This window comes from Cricetulus griseus, chromosome 9 (assembly GCF_003668045.3).
Source record: "Cricetulus griseus strain 17A/GY chromosome 9, alternate assembly CriGri-PICRH-1.0, whole genome shotgun sequence".
NCBI classification, from domain to species: Eukaryota; Metazoa; Chordata; class Mammalia; order Rodentia; family Cricetidae; genus Cricetulus; species Cricetulus griseus.
Genome location: NC_048602.1, coordinates 23,213,730 through 23,232,912, shown reverse-complemented (window position 1 = coordinate 23,232,912; position 19,183 = coordinate 23,213,730). Strand labels below are relative to the sequence as shown.

General features: G+C 53.1%; 2 protein-coding genes across 2 annotated transcripts in view; both read left to right on the top strand.

Moving 5' to 3' along the window:
- The first annotated feature begins 1,350 nt into the window (after window positions 1-1,350).
- On the top strand, window positions 1,351-8,627 carry LOC100765097 (synaptotagmin-5). Its single transcript, XM_027430703.2, has 8 exons — window positions 1,351-1,429; window positions 1,940-2,112; window positions 5,221-5,340; window positions 5,474-5,641; window positions 6,370-6,537; window positions 6,772-6,889; window positions 7,553-7,686; window positions 8,427-8,627. Exons 1-8 carry the CDS (start codon window positions 1,351-1,353, stop codon window positions 8,625-8,627), a joined length of 1,161 nt encoding a protein of 386 aa, XP_027286504.1.
- Window positions 8,628-14,193: 5,566 nt separating this feature from the next.
- Window positions 14,194-19,183, top strand: part of LOC113831488 (dynein assembly factor 3, axonemal-like) — a 5,583-nt gene continuing 593 nt past the window's right edge. The window contains exons 1-11 of the mRNA XM_035449099.1: window positions 14,194-14,278; window positions 14,630-14,772; window positions 15,397-15,490; window positions 15,889-16,046; window positions 16,337-16,519; window positions 16,708-16,833; window positions 16,954-17,076; window positions 17,411-17,528; window positions 18,061-18,172; window positions 18,327-18,401; window positions 18,481-18,682. Of these exons, the coding sequence (XP_035304990.1) occupies window positions 14,194-14,278; window positions 14,630-14,772; window positions 15,397-15,490; window positions 15,889-16,046; window positions 16,337-16,519; window positions 16,708-16,833; window positions 16,954-17,076; window positions 17,411-17,528; window positions 18,061-18,172; window positions 18,327-18,401; window positions 18,481-18,682 (1,419 nt within the window). The remainder of the gene's footprint in view (window positions 14,279-14,629; window positions 14,773-15,396; window positions 15,491-15,888; window positions 16,047-16,336; window positions 16,520-16,707; window positions 16,834-16,953; window positions 17,077-17,410; window positions 17,529-18,060; window positions 18,173-18,326; window positions 18,402-18,480; window positions 18,683-19,183) is intronic.

Here is a 19,183-nt window from a genome sequence, read left to right as displayed (position 1 = left end):
GATGACTTAGCCAGACGTCAGAACATTCTAGGGTACTAAGATCAACGTACGTGGGCGCCATGGTGGTTCTCGGGTGTGGCGGGGCCGAGGGGCGGAGCAGGGCGTTCTCCTTTCTCCGGGGCAGAACACGCACGCACACATATGCACACATCCATACACACGCGCACACACACACGCACACACACACAGGGGCGCAGGCACCAGCCTGGCTGGACTCAGCCGCGCCCCCACCCCGCCGAGCTAGATCAGCACCGGGGACAGCGCCATCCGCCCACGTGCTGGGGGCGGGGTCCCGGCAGCCCACGACTCCCGGCGCCTCCAGGAGGGTCCTGTGCAAGCCACCTAGCAGGTAGGAGCTGCTGGGACCCTCTGTCCCGGCCGCATCCTCAGTCCGGGTCGCAGAGGGGACCCAGGTGTGTGGGAGGGGGAGGCGGCGGGAGGGGTGCGTCCTGGGTGGAGGGATGCTGGCAAGGATCAGCTCTGAGCAGCAGGTTAGAAGCCCCCACCCGGGAGATTGCTGGGTGGCCAGGAGACAGAGACAGGTGTGGAGACAAAGGGAGCAGGTTGGCAGGCAGAGACCAAGAGAGACCCGGGCCAGACAACAGAGGGCAGCAGAGACGCGGACCGGAGAAGGATGCAGGGGACCACCATAGGGAAGGCGTCCACCTGGGCTCTAGAGAGAAGTGGGGGCCGACTAGGTCACGAGAACAGGTGTGCAGACAGAGTCGGGGGGCGCGCGCGAGGCCCGTGAGCAAGAGGATCTGGGGGGGCCCAACAGAGGTGCCGGGGCCAGGGTCCCCCGCTTGGCCAGCAGGAGCGGCGGTGCCAGGGGTCCCATGCGGAGGGAGGAGCCGCTGTGGATGCACAGACTCCAGGCCGCCCTCCACCACCCTCGCTGGGCCGCGGGATCCCGGTCCAGGGTCCCCTGCACCGGCACCGCCCGGGCTTCGTTTCCTTTCCGTGCGTCAGTCCCTCCCGTTGTCTTGGCAACAGGCTCGTTGCCCAGCAACCAGCCTTGCTATCACCCTGCCTGGAGCCCGGCGGTCTCTCTGGGCAACGGTGGTCTGCGGGTTCCCACGCCTGCCTTCACCCGCTTCCGGTTCAAGCCCTTGGGAAGGGAAGAGGCAGAAGAGGGTGTTTGGGGGGGGGATGTCTGCAGAGAGGGGACGTCCCTTTGGGATGGAGCTGGGTCCCCCCAAAGCCAGCCCTCGGCCTGGAAAGGCTGAGATGAACTCCCAGTGTGCACCGAGAGTCTCTGATGGGCGGAAAACTCACTGGATGTTTGGGGTAGGAGTGGGGGGTTAGGGTGCTTGGGAACCTCTGCAGGAAGCACCGCAGGAACCCGACGCCATGTTCCCGGAACCCCCAACCCCGGGGTCTCCAGCGCCTGAGACACCTCCAGATTCGAGCCGCATCAGGCACGGCGCAGGTGAGAAAACCCAGCGCCAGCAGAAAGCGGGGCTGGATCCCAAGGGGCGGGACTCAGATGCAAAGGCTCGGGTTGGTGGGCTGGAAAATCCGGCAGGGATCGTCGGTCAGTATCCCAGGCTAGAATCTGAAACTCTGAAAAAGAGAGACAGGTCTTCGAGGAAAACCGTCAGTGGATCAAGGGTGGGGCATGGAATGGGAATTACAAATGGGAGAATGGAAACCGAGACCCAGGGGCGAGCAAAGCTTCTTCTTCCAAAAGCAATAGGAGTTAAGCAGAGATCAAAACGGGTGTAGAGACGTCAGGGCTGCCAGGCAGCGAATCGTGGGTTAGAGCATCAACTGAGCTTTACAGGTGAGACTGGTTGGAAGGAAAACCTGGGCTTACACTAAACGGAATTGGCTGCAGGGAAAACCAGGCTAAGATTCAAGCTGCCATCCGGAATCGAACCTGAGCCGGCCAGCCAGCTTTTCCAGAGCTTTGATGTATGTTGTGTCCACTTTTCTGCAGTACCTGCCTGGGTCCTGGCCACCATCGTGCTGGGCTCAGGCCTTCTGGTCTTCAGCAGCTGTTTCTGTCTCTACCGGAAGCGCTGCCGGAGACGAATGGGCAAGAAGAGCCAGGCCCAAGCCCAAGTCCATCTTCAGGAAGTGAAGGAGCTGGGCCGGAGCTACATAGACAAGGTGTGACTTGGACAGGTTCCCGACCCTTCGCACACCCCTGCTCCCCGCAGTGTCCCCAGCTATCCTCTGTCTTTGGTCCCTTCACTCCTTAATCCCTCTTTGTCCACTGGATTCTGGGGATCAGAGCTAGGAACAACTCTCCTGTCTGAGCTGGGTGTGATGGTGCATATGTGTAATCCCAGCACGTGGGGAGGCTGAGACAGTAGGGGATGCTGTGAGTTCAAAGTCAGCCAGAGCTATATGGTACCTGCAATGCCAGACCTTGTCTCACGAAACACAGCAAAACAAAACAAATCGGAGCTGAGAAGCCGGCTTGGTGGTTAAGAGCACCTGCTACTCTTGCAGAGGACACGGGTTCAGCGGCTCACATCCACCTGAAGCTACAGTTCTAGGAGACCCAATACCTCTTCTGACTTCTGTGGGTGCCAAGCACACGTGTGTCGCACATACATACATGTAGGCAAAATACTCATACACATAAAGTAAATAAATCCGTAAAACAAAATGAAACAAAAAAACACGCAGGAGGCAAAATGGTTGCTAAGAAGCCTGAGGGTCAGGGTTCTGATCCCTTACCCATTCAAAAGCTGGGCGTGGCCGTGCACGCCTATAGCTCCTGCGTTGGGGGTGGGGAGAGGGTAGGGTTCCAGGACATGTTCCAGGAACTCCAGGGCCAGCCAATCTAGGGGAAATGATAAACTCTCGGTTGAGTGAGAGTCTCAAAAAATAAGGTGGAGAGTAAGAGAGAGAAGCATCCAAAGTTGACCTCTGACCTTCACACACAGGCACAGGAATAGATGAGAATACAGAGATACACAGGCACACACACACACACACACACACACACACACACACACACACACGCATGCACGCACACTCCTATCTACAGCCACACTACCCTAAATATTATGGAGAAGTAATATACTCAGGATGCCGTCATATGCAGGGCACTATCAGACATTGTGGTATTGACAACCCAGATGGTCAGAGGGAGTCCCCTGGTGGAGGTGGCTTTTGTGGCTAGACCAAAACAACAGAGTTAGCTGAGAGCCAGGACAAGAACATTCTACTCAAAGGAAGAGCGGGTATTGAGGACTTGGTGATTGCTTCTTGAGGTGAGTCAACAGAGAGTTGCTCACAGTGCTCCATGGTAAGGCGTCTGGAAGGCTGAGCACCCTCCCTGTAATGAGGGCAAATGAGCCTGTAATGAGCGGTTCTTTGTCCCGGCAGGGTCCCGCTGCCCTTGAGAGCCCCAAATAACACACAAGACTTACATTAATTATAAAACTGTTGGCCGGTGGCTTGGGCTTCTTATTGGCTAGCTCTGTCTTAATTATTAACCCGTTTCTTTTAATCTCTGTATCTCCATGTGGTCTTGGCTTACCGGAGAAGGGTCCTGAACCTCTTACTCCTATGCGGTTTATTTGGCGACTGACTCTGCCTACATTTCCCAGAATTCTCCTTATCTCCTAGTCCTGCCTATCTCCCTGTCTCTATTGGCCACAGTGTTTTTTTATTCATCATAAGACAAACTTATATACAGAAGGACATCCCCCAACGTGAGCCCTACTGTAGTGTTTGTCCAAGAAGGGGACAGGGACCTGGGAATGTAGCTCAGCTGGCTGAGTGATTTCCTGGTGTGTGCGAAGTCCAAGGTCAATCCCCTGCACCACACAAACCAGGCATGGTAGTGCATGTCCGTAACCCCAGATCTTGGGAGGTGGAGGGAGGAGGATCCAGAAATTCAAGGTTATCCATGGTTACATAGCAAGTTGGAGGCCAACCTGGGCTAAATGACAGCATGTTTGAGAGACAGACAGACAGACAGACACAGAGAGAGACCCAGTGTATATGTCATGTATGTGCATGAATGGACACACACACACACACACACACACACACACACACACACAGAGGAAAAGTCATGGATGACTTAGACTGATCCTTCAAATATAAAAGCCTAGGGGCTATGGAGAGATGTCTCAGTGGTTAAGAGCACTTGCTCCTCTTCCAGAGGACCAAGTTCTGTCCCCAGCACCTGTGTAGGATGGCTCACAACACCTGTAACTCCAGCTCCAGGGTATCCAATGCCTCTGGCTCCCATGGGCACAGGCACTCATATGCACATATCTGCATAAAGACACATGCCTCCACATAATTTAAGATATATATATATATATATATATATATATATATATATACAAGTATTCAGGTGGTGGTGGCGCACACCTTTAATCCCAGCACTCGGGAGGCAGAGGCAGGTGGATCTCCGTGAGTTCGAGACCAGCCTGGTCTACATGAGCTAGTTCCAGGACAGGCTCGAAAGCTTTTCAAGACAAGAAATCCTGTCTTGAAAAAAAATAATCAAGTATTAAACAATTAAAAGGCTATGGTAGAATCTGGCCTCTGAGTGCAGAGTGGAATGCAGGCCAGGCAGCCTTGGGTTTCCAGCCCCGGGGACCATTTTTTCATCTGTGTGAGCCTCCAGTTCAAGGCAATCAGCTCATATCTCTCCTTTTTTCTCAACAAGTAGCTGTTATTATAATTATTACCTACAGGGATTCTTTTTGGGGTCCCGGAACAACCCAGCCTCCATTCCTGTCCCTTAAGTAGGTGATTTCAAAGGCCATCTATGTCAGAATCACCTCCAACTTGGTTGCAATGTAAATTTTGGATGCAATGTCACTAGACCTAGTGAATCAGAACACCTAACAAGGCGACCTCGGTATTTTGCCACTCATCTGTGATGGAGACTTCACTTTGAGAATCTATGGCCTAGGTTAAAAAAAAACTTACATGCTAAATGTTAAGCCCATGGTAAATATCTCCTTTGTATTTTCCTGTTGCAAGATCAAAGGTGGCAATTTGTTCTGTTATCCCAATACATTCATTAGGACATGTAGGCATGAAACAGTCCCAGAGTGTATCTCACAATATCTATTCCCATAGCAGACATCACTAATCAAATGCTGACAGATAATTTGCCTTTCTGTTACCATATCTTGTTCCAGACATTACCAATCAAACAAGTTTAGATAAGAGGGTTTCCGAGCCTGGAAGGTACTAGTTTCGGGGGAAGACTCTACCTTCTTGCTCCTGGCTTTCCAGGTTCAGCCTGAAATAGAGGAGCTGGACCCCTCACCATCCATGCCAGGACAGCAGGTATCAGACAAGCACCAGCTGGGACGACTGCAGTATTCATTGGATTATGACTTCCAGACTGGCCAGGTGGGTGTGAGGGAGAGGAAAAAAATGCTTTGGAAGCGGGAGGGTCCCAGGGGCTCCAGCCCTCCCTTCGTAGTGGAGACCCTGGCAGTGAGGCTGAAACGAGAGTCCCTCATCGGTGTCTGGACACCTGCAGCTCCTGGTGGGGATCTTGCAAGCCGAAGGACTGGCAGCGTTGGACCTAGGAGGTACCTCGGACCCCTACGTTAGTGTCTATCTGCTGCCAGACAAGCGGAGGCGGCATGAGACCAAGGTGCACCGGCAGACCCTGAATCCACACTTTGGGGAGACCTTCGCCTTCAAGGTGAGTTCCCGTTGTCATTACCCCCACGGTCCTCAGCCTGCCTCTAGTCCCTGGAACGCCAAAGACTGGCCCCTGGAAGCTTTCCCTGGAAGAAGACCCAGCTCAGATGACAGCTGCCAGCTTGTGTGTGCATCGCGGGTGGGAAGCTGCTCCTTGGGACCTGGAGTTATCCTTGGGAACACTGTCCATGCCTGGGCGGTCTGCTGCCTTGGTCCTTGGACGCGCCTTTTTGTGTTTTGCTAACACATGGGTCTCCCTGGAACCTCACCGCCCCATGTTGTGGCGTGTTTGTGCACGGTGTGACGATGCGTCACTGTGGCTGGTTTAATAAAGAGCTGGATGGCCGATAGCTAGGCGGGAGGAGGTGGGGGGTGTCCTTCTGGGGACACAGAGGACTCTGGGAAAAGAGAAAGGCGATGCTAGCCAGGCAGGGAGAGGAAGCAGGATGTGCAAGATGGAAAGGAGGTAATGCCGCGTGGCGGAACGTAATCTAATATAAATGAGGTTAATTTAAGTTATAATAGCTGGTTGAGACAAGCCTGAGCTGAAGGCCGGGCCTTCGTAACTAATAAGAAGTGTCTGTGTCATTAGTTGGGAGCTGGCAGCCCAGGGAAATATCTGTCTACACTATAATGTTCTATCCCCAGGGAAATATCTGTCTACACTATAATGTTCTATCCACCACGTCTCTGACTTCCCGCCCTCCCCTTTGTGTTTCCTTCCACCAGGTCCCCTACGTGGAACTCGGGGGCAGAGTGCTGGTCATGGCGGTGTACGACTTCGACCGCTTCTCCCGCAACGATGCCATCGGGGAGGTGCGGGTGCCCATGAGTTCCGTGAACCTGGGGCGGCCGGTGCAGGCCTGGAGAGAGCTGCAGGTGGCACCCAGAGAGGAGGTGAGCATCGCACCCCCCCATTCCTCCTCTGGACCAATGAAATCACAGACTTTCCAGTCCTTCAAGTCTGCAAGCCCCCCCCTTTTTTTTTGCTCAGGTGCCAGGAGGCGAGCTTCCTGCCTCCGGGGAATATATTGACATCCCTGGTGCCTGACTCTGGGCCATTTTATTCCAAAGTGGGCCAGCGAGGGGCAGCGGCCCAATTTGGGTGATAGGTTCCATTCCTCCTTTTAGCAGGAGAAACTAGGGGACATCTGCTTCTCTCTCCGCTATGTCCCCACGGCTGGAAAGCTCACCGTCATTGTCCTGGAAGCTAAAAACCTGAAGAAGATGGATGTAGGCGGGCTCTCAGGTGTGTGTGAAACAAAAAGTGATGTTAGGTGTGTGTGTGTGTGTGTGTGTGTGTGTGTGTGTGTGTGTGTGTCGTAGTCATAGAGACTATGATAAACAGAAAACCTGGGAGGAGGAAAAAGCTTATTTAATCTTACAACTCTTGTGTCCCATTTCATCACTGATGGAGGTCAGGGCAGGAACTCAAGCAGAGCAGGAACCTGGAGGCAGGAGCTGATGCGGAGGGGCAGAGAGGAGCGCAGCTTACTGGCTTGCTCCCCATGGCTGCTTCTTATATATCCAGGGCCATTTGTTCAGGGTTGACGCTACCCACAGTGGACTAGCCCCCCCCCCCCACATCAAACCCCTAATTAAGAAAACGCCCCATTGTCTTGCCTGCAGGCCAATATCATGGAGACATTGTCTCATTTTTGGTTCACTCTTCTCAGATAACTTGTAGCAGAGTAACGAAAACAACAACAAACACCAACCAAGACATGGGTGTGTGTTTGCCTAAGGGTGCTGACAGCTTCTTGACTGGGGGGGGGTCTCATAGGGGATAGCAGAACCCCATACTGCTGTGAGAGAATACAAAACTGGATGTATCCAGAAAGGGGGAATTTGAGGGGTGCATGGGGGTCTAACCCAACAGTGGGCAGTTAAAGGGTGCTCTTCTTTGCCCCAGATCCCTATGTTAAGGTACACCTGCTTCAGGGAGGCAAGAAGGTTCGGAAGAAGAAAACCACCATTAAGAAGAACACCCTGAACCCCTATTACAACGAGGCCTTCAGCTTCGAGGTGCCCTGTGACCAAGTGCAGGTGAGTGCGGCCAGGCCCCTGCTTCCACCACAGGAGACCCCCAGGCATGGTCGTGGCAAAGGGAAAGGGGCCTGGGGGTCCCTGAAGAAACCAGATCCTGTTCACTTCCATTTCATTCTCTGGAGACCAGGAGGCCTGACCTTAAAACCTGGCCATGGGCATGTTCTCCCCCAAGTAAGACTTGCAGTGTGGACAGCCCCGCCCCCAACAAGCTCAGACCTTCCAGTTCTTATATAGAAAAGCCTTTATGGGTTCCGGCACCCCTGTCAAGGACATGCCTGGTTGTCCCTTTTCTGAGCCCTGCTCTCTAAGGTGGTGCCTACCAAGCCCTGGACAACGGGTCCTGTGGGTTTATCTCTGCAGAAGGTCGTTTTCAGCAGGGTGTTATGGCCCACGCTTTTGATCCCAGCACTCTATAGGCAGAGGCAGGAGGATCTCTGTGAGTTCGAGGCCAGCCTGGTCTCCAGAGCGAGTTCTGGGCCAGGCAGAGCTATATAGTGAGGCTTTCTCTAAAGTAGAAAAAGGAAAGACAGGAAGAATTTCCTTTTCAAAGGAACAAAAGTTCCTGGGCACCTTTTCGTCTTTTCCAACTGCCACTCCTCCCTGCCCCAAACTCCTGAGGCCATATCCCTTTATAGCCTGGTCGCTGGAAGAGAATGTCCTTGGCAATGACCCCTGCGCCTCTCTCCACGCCTCCATCCTTCACCCTCCTGTCTCCCTTTCCCCCCCACCCACTCCAGAAAGTCCAGGTGGAGCTGACTGTATTGGACTATGACAAGCTGGGCAAGAATGAGGCCATCGGGAGAGTGGCGGTGGGCGCGGCAGTCGGTGGGGCTGGCCTAAGGCACTGGGCTGACATGTTGGCCAACCCCAGGCGACCCATTGCCCAGTGGCACTCCCTGCGCCCCCCTGACCGAGCCAGGCCAGTGCCTGCACCCTGATCCCCATCAAGCAAGAGCCTGACCCCAGCCCCCTGGCTCCCAGCCCCTTACAGCTCTCCCCACATTGCCTCTCCCGACTCCACAGACATCGTGTCCATTCCTACCTCCACACTGGGAACGTTTTCAACTCCCAGCGCCACTCCCATCCCCAGAAACCACAGGGGTCCTGCGGGGAGGTGGTTAAGTCTGGCGTCCCCTGCCCCAGGGTCCTACCGTCTGCTTTGACAATCAGCTGAGAAGCCTGTTATCTCCTTTCTCCTAATCTCTTAGCTCTTCCCACGCAGCTTGAGCCCTGTACTGCTCCTGGGGCCAAATAAACACTCAGCGGCTTTGAAGCTCAGGCCTGGTGCTCCTTGATGGGTGTGGGGGGAGCGGAGGGTGCGGGGCACAGGGCACAGCGGCAGGCACCAAAAATGATGCTCACTTCCAGAGTAACACTGAACACCCTGGACACCCACCCAGGGAAACCCACCCACTCACCTACCACCAACCCATTCACACAGGTTTCCATTCTTCCCTTGAACCTTGGTTTCCTCATAAGAAGAAAAAAAAAGTTGTCATGGTAATACTACCTATTGTGTAACCGCTGTGAGGAATCAGAAAGAATCCACTTAGCCATGAATTAGTCCATGTGGTCACCAGCCAGGTAAAAGTTGGACCACTGAGCCACACCCCCAGCCCCTCACTGGGGGATTCTAGGCAGGGGTTCTACCACTGAGCCACGCCCCCAGCCCCTCACTGGGGGATTCTAGGCAGGGGTTCTACCACTGAGCCACGCCCCCAGCCCCTCACTGGGGGATTCTAAGCAGGGGCTCTACCACTGAGCCACGCCCCCAGCCCCTCACTGGGGGATTCTAGGCAGGGGCTCTACCGCTGAGCCACGCCCCCAGCCCCTCACTGGGGGATTCTAAGCAGGGGCTCTACCATTGATCCTCACCCTTAGCCATCTTTTTACCTAAATTGCCCAGGCTCTCCCTAAATCACTTTATAGCCTAGGCAGGCATTAAAGTTGTCGTCCTCCTGCCTCATCGTCCCTAGTATCTGAGAACACAGGCCCGCAACACCAGGTCCCTGTGCACATGGATTTTCATGCTCATCCTTCTACTTTCTCTCTTTCCTCCCCCCCCTCACTTCCACCTCACTCTCCCTGAGGTCTTCTGTGTATAGCCACTGTTGACGTGTGGACCAAGAAGAGACACAAGCCCAGACTTTACTCCTCACGACTTACTCTTAACAAGGACACAAAGTAGGTAAATTTCCAACTGAAATCTCCAGAAAGCCCATGACCATGCCACCCTGAAGTCTCAAGAGCCCATGGCCGTCCTACACTCACGTCTCCGGAGAATCTATGGTGACGCCGTCCTCGAGCACCCGAGCTTACCTCCGATAAGGCAGTTCCTTTAGGAAAAGCCAGTGGTACCCATTCCCTCCCTCTTTCAATACAAGTCGCTTCCCATCCTATTTCTGGGAGGACAACTGCTTAACCATCTTCATCTCTCCCCAGGCAGGGTCTGGCATGATGGCTGGGTCTATGCTGTTTGGAAATTGAGCCCTCTGAGCTCTCCATTGGGGCATGAACTATCCCCAGATACTAGGAAAAGAGTAAATATTTGTCCCCCGAACTTCCTGGCAAAGAAATCAGACCAGTTATGTGGGTTATAGTGTCCATGAGATTTAGAAAATTTCCACAAAATTGCAGGGCATTGGTGGCACTCGCCTTTAATCCCAGCACTCGGGAGACAGTGGCAGGCGGATCTCTGTGACTTTGAGGCCAGCCTGGTCTACAAGTTCCAGGACAGCCAGGGCTGCACAGAGAAACCCTGTCTCAAAAAAAAAAAAAAAAAAAAAAAAAAAAAAAAAAAAAAAAAACAAAGAAAGAAAGAAAGAAAAGAAAAGAAAAAAGAAAAGTAGAAAATTTCCACAAAGTCATAGCAGTAATATCTACTTGTGATTATGTGTATTGCTCTTAAGACCATATTTATCATCATTTTTAAAGATTTTATTTACTTATTATGTATACAACATTCTGCTTCCTGTATATCTGCACAGAAGAGGGCGCCAGATCTCATTGAACTCAGGACCTCTGGAAGAGCAGTCTGTCAACCACTGAGCTATCTCTCCAGTCCCAATAATAAATATGGTCGGGGCTGGAGAGATGGCTCAGAGGTTAAGAGCACTGACTGCTCTTTCAGAGGTCCTGGGTTCAATTCCCAGAAACCACATGGTGGCTCACAACCATCTGTAATGAGATGCCCTCTTCTGGTGTGCAGGCAAACATGCAGACCACGCCTACATAAAAATATAAATAAAGTTAAAAAAGAAGACAGTGTTATCTACAATTAGCCACTACCACCACTACTGCCAATATTGCTCTCACAGCAAACTCTTGGTAAATATAATGCTTATTCTTATTGGCAAATGAAAAAAGATATATGTAGCTGGCTATGAGACATATAGCCAAAAATTTTGACTTAAATCCTAGATACTTGAACCTGTTTTGATGTATTTTTTTAAGGATGTATTTATTATTTTGTGTGTATGAATGTATTGCCTGTTTCTTGGTTTGTGCACCATGGGTGTATCTAATGCCTGCTGAGATCAGAAGAGGGATTTGGATCCCATAGGACTAGAGTTAGTATACCACCGTGAGCCACCATGGGGTTGCTGGGACTTGAACCTGGGTTCTCTGAAAGAGCAACAGTACTCTTAACTGCTGGGCCAACTCTCTAGTTTCTAAACCTGTTATGATTTAGGTTAAGATCTCAGGGTCTCTGGTTTTCCATCTCAGCAAGAAAGCAAACCAATAAGAAAACTATTACAAATACCCACAGATATTAAGAAATAGATTTGGGGTCTGGAGAGAGGGTTCAGTGGTTAAGAGCAGCTCTTGCTGAGGTCCCGGGTTTGGTACCCAACATCCACTTATTAAATCACACCATTCATAATTTTAGTGCCAGGAGATCTGGTGCCTTCTTCTGACCTCTACAGACACACATGTGGTGCAGATCCGTGTAGCTAAAACATACATGCAGGCCGGGTGTGGTGCGCAATAGTCATAGCACTCAGGAGGCAGAGGCAGGTGGATCTCTGTGAGTGTGAGGGCAGCCTGGTCTCCAGAGCGAGTGCCAGGACTGCCAGGGCTGCTCCGTCAAAAAACAAAAACAAAAACAAAACAAGTAATCTAAAAATTAAAAAAAAAAAGTCCAGTGAATGCTGAGACATTTAGGGAGTTCATGGAGATCTTTTCTGAGGTGACGTTTGCATGACATGGTAAGAATGAGAACATGCAAATAAGGGAGAAAGAGAATGGAATATTATCCCAGCACGGAAAGCAGCGACGTGTGCTCTAAGAGCACTCACATGAAAGTCAGGCAAGGCCGAAAGCATTGCTAACACTACCTCTGGGGGTGGGGGTGGGGGGTGGGGTGGGCGGAGCTACACAGCCGCAGCGAGCAGCACAGGCACGATGAACTTCCAGTCTAGTGAGACACCTCTCAAGGAAGTCAGAGGAAGACACCAGACACTTCCCTCTGGCCTCGGCATTTCTGTGGGCAGAAGTATCCGCACATGCGTGTGCGTGCATGCACGCAGTTCAGAACACATGAAGGAATGAGATACTAACTTATACTTCACCGTGAACCTAGAATTATACATTATGATATATATCATATATATATTAAAATTTTATGTACATTGGTGTAAAGGTGTCAGGTCTCGAGTTACAGGCAGTGGGTTTGTTGGGAATCGAACCCATGTCCTCTGGAAGAGCAGTCTGTGCTCTTAACCCCTGAGCCATCTCTCCAGCCCCCAAGTTATATAATTTGATGGTAGTGTAACATATATTTCCTTTTAAAGATATATTTCTTTTCATTTTACGTGTATGAGTGTGTTGCCCATATGTGTTCTAGTAAATTCTGTTCATTGCTAGGGTCTGAGAGACCAATGTTAGCTATCTCACTAGGAGGGAGGATTTTTCTTTAAAGATTTTATTTATATGTATACAGTGTTCTAGAGGGCACCAGATCTTATAGATGGTCATGAGATCTTATAGATGGTCATGTGGTTCCTGGAATTGAACTTCAGACCTCTGGAAGAGCAGCCAGTGCTCTTAACCTCTGAGCCAACTCTCCAGCCCTGAGGGAGTTTTAATCTATATTTTAAGTTTTTATTATTTATTTATTTGTGTGTGTGTGTGTGTGTGTGTGTGTGTGTGTGTGTGTGTGTGAGAGAGAGAGAGAGAGAGAGAGGGAATTTGCGAGTTCCCAAAGAGGCCAGAAGAAGGTGTCAGATCCCTGGGAGTTGGAGGTACAGACAGTAATGACCCCGGGATGTGGGTACTGAGAATTGAACTCTCCAGTCCTCTGGGAGGGCAGTAAGTGCTCTTAACTATTGAGCCATCTCTCCAGCTCCAGGGACACACACACACACACACACACACACACACACACACACACACACACACTCCACACACACTCCACACACACTCCTAATATGTGACTTTTGCTGGCCTGGAATAAGTTATGTGGACCAGGCTGGCCTTGAACCACTGATCCTCCTGTCTCTGTCTTCAGAGTGCAGGCTTTACAGGTCTTTGCTACAGCGCTCCTTAAGGATTTAATAGTCAGTGGTGACTGTGAGTAGCAGCCTGATCACATAATTCTTGAAAATGTACTGAGCAGGGTCCTGCTTTCCACCCGGTGAGGCCTGTATTCGGTCAGAGCCCAGGTGTGAAAGAGAAAAAAAGAAAACAGTGACCTGAAGGCTACAGTCTGGGCTCCGCGCTATAATTTGGATTCATAAAGATTCCATTCAAAGCTCACGCCTTTAACCCCAAAACTCAGGAGACTGAGACGGGAATTTGGAGTAACTGGAATACAGAAGGACCCTGTCTCAAGAAAAAAAAAAAAAACAAGAAGAAAGAAAAAAAAAAAAAGTACAGGGGCTGGAGAGATGGCTCAGAGGTTAAGAGCACTGGCTGACACGGAGGCTCACAGCCATCTATAATGAGATCTGGTTCCCTCTTCTGGTGTGCAGGCGTATATGGGGGCAGATTGTTGTACACATAATAAATAAATAAATCTTTTTAAAAAGTACAGAAGAAAAGAAAAAGAAAAAGATTCCGGTCTGACTTAATTTGAAGCAGCCAGCTAAGCCCTTCCATTCTTAGAAATTTGGACCGATCCAGAGTCCTCCCTCCTCTGGGCCGGGCTGTCGTCATGACAACCGCGTCCGGCGTCCTGCTCCGGACCACGCCCCAGCCGTCCCTCGGCGCTTCTATTGGTCAAAAGTTAGCAGTGAGCGGTACCTTTTCACATTCATTGGTCGGTTGATAACAACGATGCAAGACCACCTGCTCCCATTGGCTGAGTGCTCCCAGAGGGCGGAGCCCCTGGGAGACAGTTTGGGCAGGCTTTTTGTAGCTCAGCCCAGCACTCCGCGGGAGAAGAGCCGCCTGGGGATATTTGGAAGGATAAAGGTGAGGGGCTCGACCTGGAGGCGCAGGGGCAGTGACAGAGGGATGGTGTGGACAAAGGTGGAGTTCCCAGGATCTTTGTCCCGCAGGGCGATGACCACACCGGCGGGCTCCGGGGCCGGCTACGGCTCTGTGTCCTGGTGGGGAATGTCTCCAGCGCTGGACCTCCAGGCTGAAAGTGAGTGTGCGTTAGGACCACACACGGTCCTAGACAGAGGTGCCTTTCCAATTCCGATGTGCGCATCCTCACAGCACGTGTGTCCATGGTAGGTGTGTGTGTGTGTGTGTGTGTGTGTGTGTGTGTGTGTGTGTGTGTGTGTGTGAGCGCGTGCGCGTGTGTGTTCCCTAAATTAAATGGCTTGGGGAGAGGGCCACCCCTAGCATCTTCCCTGATGATATTGAATACCACAGTGCTGCCTCTGGAATCCAGGCTTGGGGTACCAGGTCTGCTTGGGTTCATAGCCTTCTAAAGGCAGCTGCCGGAAACGAAGATTAGGTAGCCGGCCCCTGCCCGCTATCGTCTTGCCAGGTCCTCCCGTGGACCCAGAGTCACAGGCAGAGACAGAGCACAAGATCCCGGAGTTGGATGCCCTGCTGTTAGGCTCCGTGGATGGGCGACACGTGCTGCGGACGCTGTCCAGGGCGGCTCTCTGGCCTCTCCGGAGGTTCAATGTGAGCTGGGGTTCTGGGGTCGTGGTTGGGGCGGGACGAATGGAGAGCCCAGGTTCCTGAGCCCTTGTGAGGAGAGAGGATTGGAGATAAAAACTTTCCAGGTCCTAGAGAAAAGGGACTTGAGACTAGGCTGTGGGGTCTGAGGAGGGGGACGCTGGAGGGCTCAGAACCATGTCCTGGGGGAAGGAAGGGACTCCTGGGCTTTCAGACAGTGGAGAGCCCAGGACCAGGTATCTAGCAATGGTGTGATGGATGACCTGGAATCTAGACTTATGGCTGAAGAAAGGAAGAGGCCAGCTGGACCTAGTAGTTCATGCCTGTAATCAGAGCTGCTCAGGAGGCTGAGGCAGGAGAGAGAAGCTTCTCAAGTTTAAGGCCATCCTGGGCTGCAGAGAGTTAAAGGTCAGAGTTCAGGGATCACCCAGTGAGACCTTGCCTCATAACAGAACCTGAAAAAGAGCGCTGGGAAATGTTGTTCGGTGGATGACTGCTGCCGCAGCCTTAGCTCGTGCAAGGCCCCGGGTTGTGTTCCACCGCCCATACTGGGGGGGCGGGCGGGGCACAGGAGGCTAGTGTTCTGGGCTCCTAGACCTGGAGAACTGTCTTGTCTGTCACTCCCTCCAGTTTTACGTGTTGGAGAATAATCTGGAAGCTGTGGCGAGACACATGCTGATCGTCAGCCTAGCCCTAGAGGATCCCGAGAAGATGGGGCTCCAAGGTCAGGTGCCCAGACTGCAGCATCCAAACTCAAGGCCCTTCCCTTCCCCTTCAAAGACGCTGGCCTTCCAACGATGTGATGTTAAGATTTTGGAGATGGGATGGGCGTGGTGCAGGGGCAGGCAGATAGATGTCTGTGAGTTTGAGAGCAGCCTGGTCAACAGAGTTCCAGGACAGCCAGGGCTATGCAGAGAAATCCCGTCCCAAACCCAAACCCAAACCCAATCAAAACAAAGATGTTTGAGGCTGTACCTAGGCCAGCTTGCCTTGCCTTTCTGAAGTCCTCGCTTCAGTGCGCACTGCTGGGTGGTGGTCACAGCTGGGTGGTGGTCACAGTTGCTGAATTGGTGAAGTTCACCACGTCTTCCCTCGTACTTCATCGTTCCCGCCTCCCTCCAGAGCGCTGTGAGACCTTTCTGGAGCTGTGGGGGAACGCGCTTCTGCGACCCTCGGTAGCTGCCTTCGTGCGCGCCCAGGCTAGCCGCCTGGCTCATCTGGTCCCCGAACCCGATCTCCTGGAGGAGCAACTACCCTGGCTCAGCCTCCGGCCGCTCAAGGTGCCACAGCTGGCCGCCTCTGTGATGGAGGGAGCCTGGCCTGCCATCGGGTGGCCGCGGGTAGAATGGAAATGAGTGTTTCAGAGGAATTGAGGGGCTGGAGCAGGCTGGGGTGTGGAGGGCCCAATCCCGCCTCTGTGACTACTACTATTGGGGTGTGGGATGAGGGGAGCCCTTGCTCTCTTGAGTCTTTCCCGCCCCCCCCCATCCCCATAATCATTCCCACTCAATGGGACGGAGGGGAACCCTCCCTGTATCTCTGCCTCTCTCCATGCGTCCCTGGCTTGCAGTTCCGCGAGCGGGATGCCCTGGAGGGCGTGTTCCGCTTCTGGTCCGGTGGAGAGAAGGGCCCCGAGGTCTTTCCCATGAGTCGCCTTTGGGACTCGAGGCTGCGCCACTACCTGGGTTCCCGCTACGATGCCCGGCGTGGTGTTGCCGACTGGGACCTGCGTATGAAGCTGCAGGACCGAGGGGTGAGGAGGCCTAGGAACAGGTGGCCGGCGTCTGAGTCCTGAGGGCTGGGACTTTGCTCCCCGGGTCCGAGGGAGGAAGGCTGGGGTCTGGACTCCTGGGACTGAGGGAGGAGGGCTTCCTACAGGTGTAGAGATGGGGGTTCCTAGGGCAGATCTAGCAGGAGCTTCTTTCCCGTCCTCTATTCCAGGCCCAAGTCATCCACATCCAGGAATTCCGACGCTGGCGGGACACAGGTGTTGCCTTTGAACTCAGAGACTCAAGTGCTTACCAGGTGCCCAACAGGACCCTGGCGTCGGGTCGCCTCCTGAGCCACGTGCGTATCAAGCCCCAAGACTTGCTTACTCTGCGTCTTTTAGGTCAACCTACGAGTCAAGGTCTCCAATTTGGACCTCACCTGTGATGTCATCTCCCCGTTTTTGTTTTTGTTTTCCAGCGTGGGGAACGCGTGGCAGCGCGCGGGTACTGGGGGGACATCGCCACGGGCCCCTTTGTGGCTTTTGGCATCGAGTCGGACGACCAGAGCCTCTTGAGGACAAGTAACGGACAACCGGTCAAGGTGTGTGGCTGGTGGGTCTGGAGTTAAGCCGGTAGGCAAATTCCTGCCCTCTGCCTTCCAAGCCCTGCCTTCCGCCAAGCCCCGCCAGTGCTTTTCGGGCTCCACCCCTCATTTCGGCCCCGTGTCTCCAAGAAACAGGCCCTGACCCCAATCTCTTGAACCCCCACTTGGGAGCGCTACGATCTAGTCCTAAATCCAGCCTGGGGAAAGCGACAAGGAATTCTAGTTCGGGGCTAGCTGGCACCTGTGCACAGTAAGCCCCATCCCAGCCAATCTAGCTCACCTGTTAGGTTCCTGGTTTAACACCGGGCCCCTCCCGTTTTCTTCTGGGCAGACTGCTAGCGAGATCACGCAGCATAATGTTACAGAGATCTTCAGAGAAGTGGCCGCCTGGAGGGGCCCCAGAGCCATCCAGGGGTACCTGGAGGAGAAGCCGTCTCCGGAGTCGGATGGTGAGTAGCTAACAGTTGTAAACTTCAGATAGGGCGCTGTTTTAGTCTCCCAAGTTTGGATGTAGCTAATTTGGAATCCCTGGGCAGTTGGCCTCTCTCTCGTTGATGTCTCTCTCTCTCTCTCTCTCTCTCTCTCTCTCTCTCTCTCTCTCTCTCTTTTCTTTTTTTAGTTTTTCGAGACAGGGTTTCTCTGTGTAGCTTTGAAGCCTATCCTGGCACTCGCTCTGCAGACCAGGCTGGCCTCGAACTCACAGAGATCCGCCTGCCTCTGCCTCCGGAGCGCTGGGATTAAAGGCGTGCGCCACCAACGCCCGGCCAATAAATTTTTTTAAAGATTTAGATTTATTTATATGTATGCACACACGTGTAGGCTCTTTCAGAGACCACAAGAGAGCGCCATATCCCCAGAAAGGAATTAGAGGAGATTACCGACATGAGTTTTGGTGCTAGGCACAGAGTAGCAAGCTCTCTTAGCAGGTAAGCCATCTCTTCAGCCCCAGAGATGACCTTTTTTTCTTCCCTTTTCTTGCAGCGCCTACTCTAGAACCCTTTACCATGCATTTTCTGCCTCTCGATTCTTCTCAGACTCTCCATCATAAGACCTGCTACAAGGGCCGGTTCCAGCTGCTCTACGTGTCCTGTGGGTAAGTGTGCTCACACACGTGTGCTCACAGATTGGGCCGGGTTTCTTCTTTCTTAGGATCCGGGGACTTCAGCTTCGCAGTCTCCACCCAACTCCAGGCCTCTGTCCATACATACCCATGCTAATCTCAATTCTTAGCCTTGTTCTCTCCGCAGGATGGTCCATCTTCTCAGTCCTGAGCTTGGGGCTTGCGTGGCCCCTGGAGGGAACCTGGTTGTGGAATTAGCTCGGTGAGCCAGAGGAGCGGGGTGGGGCCGGTCCCAGCTGGACCCAAAGCCCAGGCTCCTCACATGCAGTTTCCCGAACCAGGTACTTGGTGGACCTCCGGTCCAAGGAGTTGAAGGCATTCTCTGATCGCGTTGGGGAGATGGCGCGGGTGGCTGGGTTCGCCCCGCATCCTGGAGCCACACCCTCGGAGAACTTCGCGCGCTTCTACAAGTTAGGAGAAGACTCTACTAGGGGTGGTGGAGACTCAGCCGTGGAATCTGGACCCTCGACCTGCAAAGTCCTGGCCCCTCGTCTAGAAGCCATGAGCCCACCCCAGGCTGACCAGGCCTCTCCTCTAGAAGCGATGAGCCCACCCCAGGCTGACCAGGCCTCTCCTCTAGAAGTGATGAGCCCACCCCAGGCTGACCAGGCGCCTCCTCTAGAAGTGATGAGCCCACCCCAGGCTGACCAGGCCTCTCCTCTAGAAGCGATGAGCCCACCCCAGGCTGAGCAGGCTTCTCCTCTAGAAGCGATGAGCCCACCCCAGGCTGACCAGGCCCCTCCTCTAGAAGCGATGAGCCCACCCCAGGCTGAGCAGGCTTCTCCTCTAGAAGCCATGAGCCCACCCCAGGCTGACCAGGCCTCTCCTCTAGAAGCCATGAGCCCACCCCAGGCTGAGCAGGCCTCTCCTCTAGAAGCGATGAGCCCACCCCAGGCTGACCAGGCCCCTCCTCTAGAAGCGATGAGCCCACCCCAGGCTGACCAGGCCCCTCCTCTAGAAGCGATGAGCCCACCCCAGGCTGAG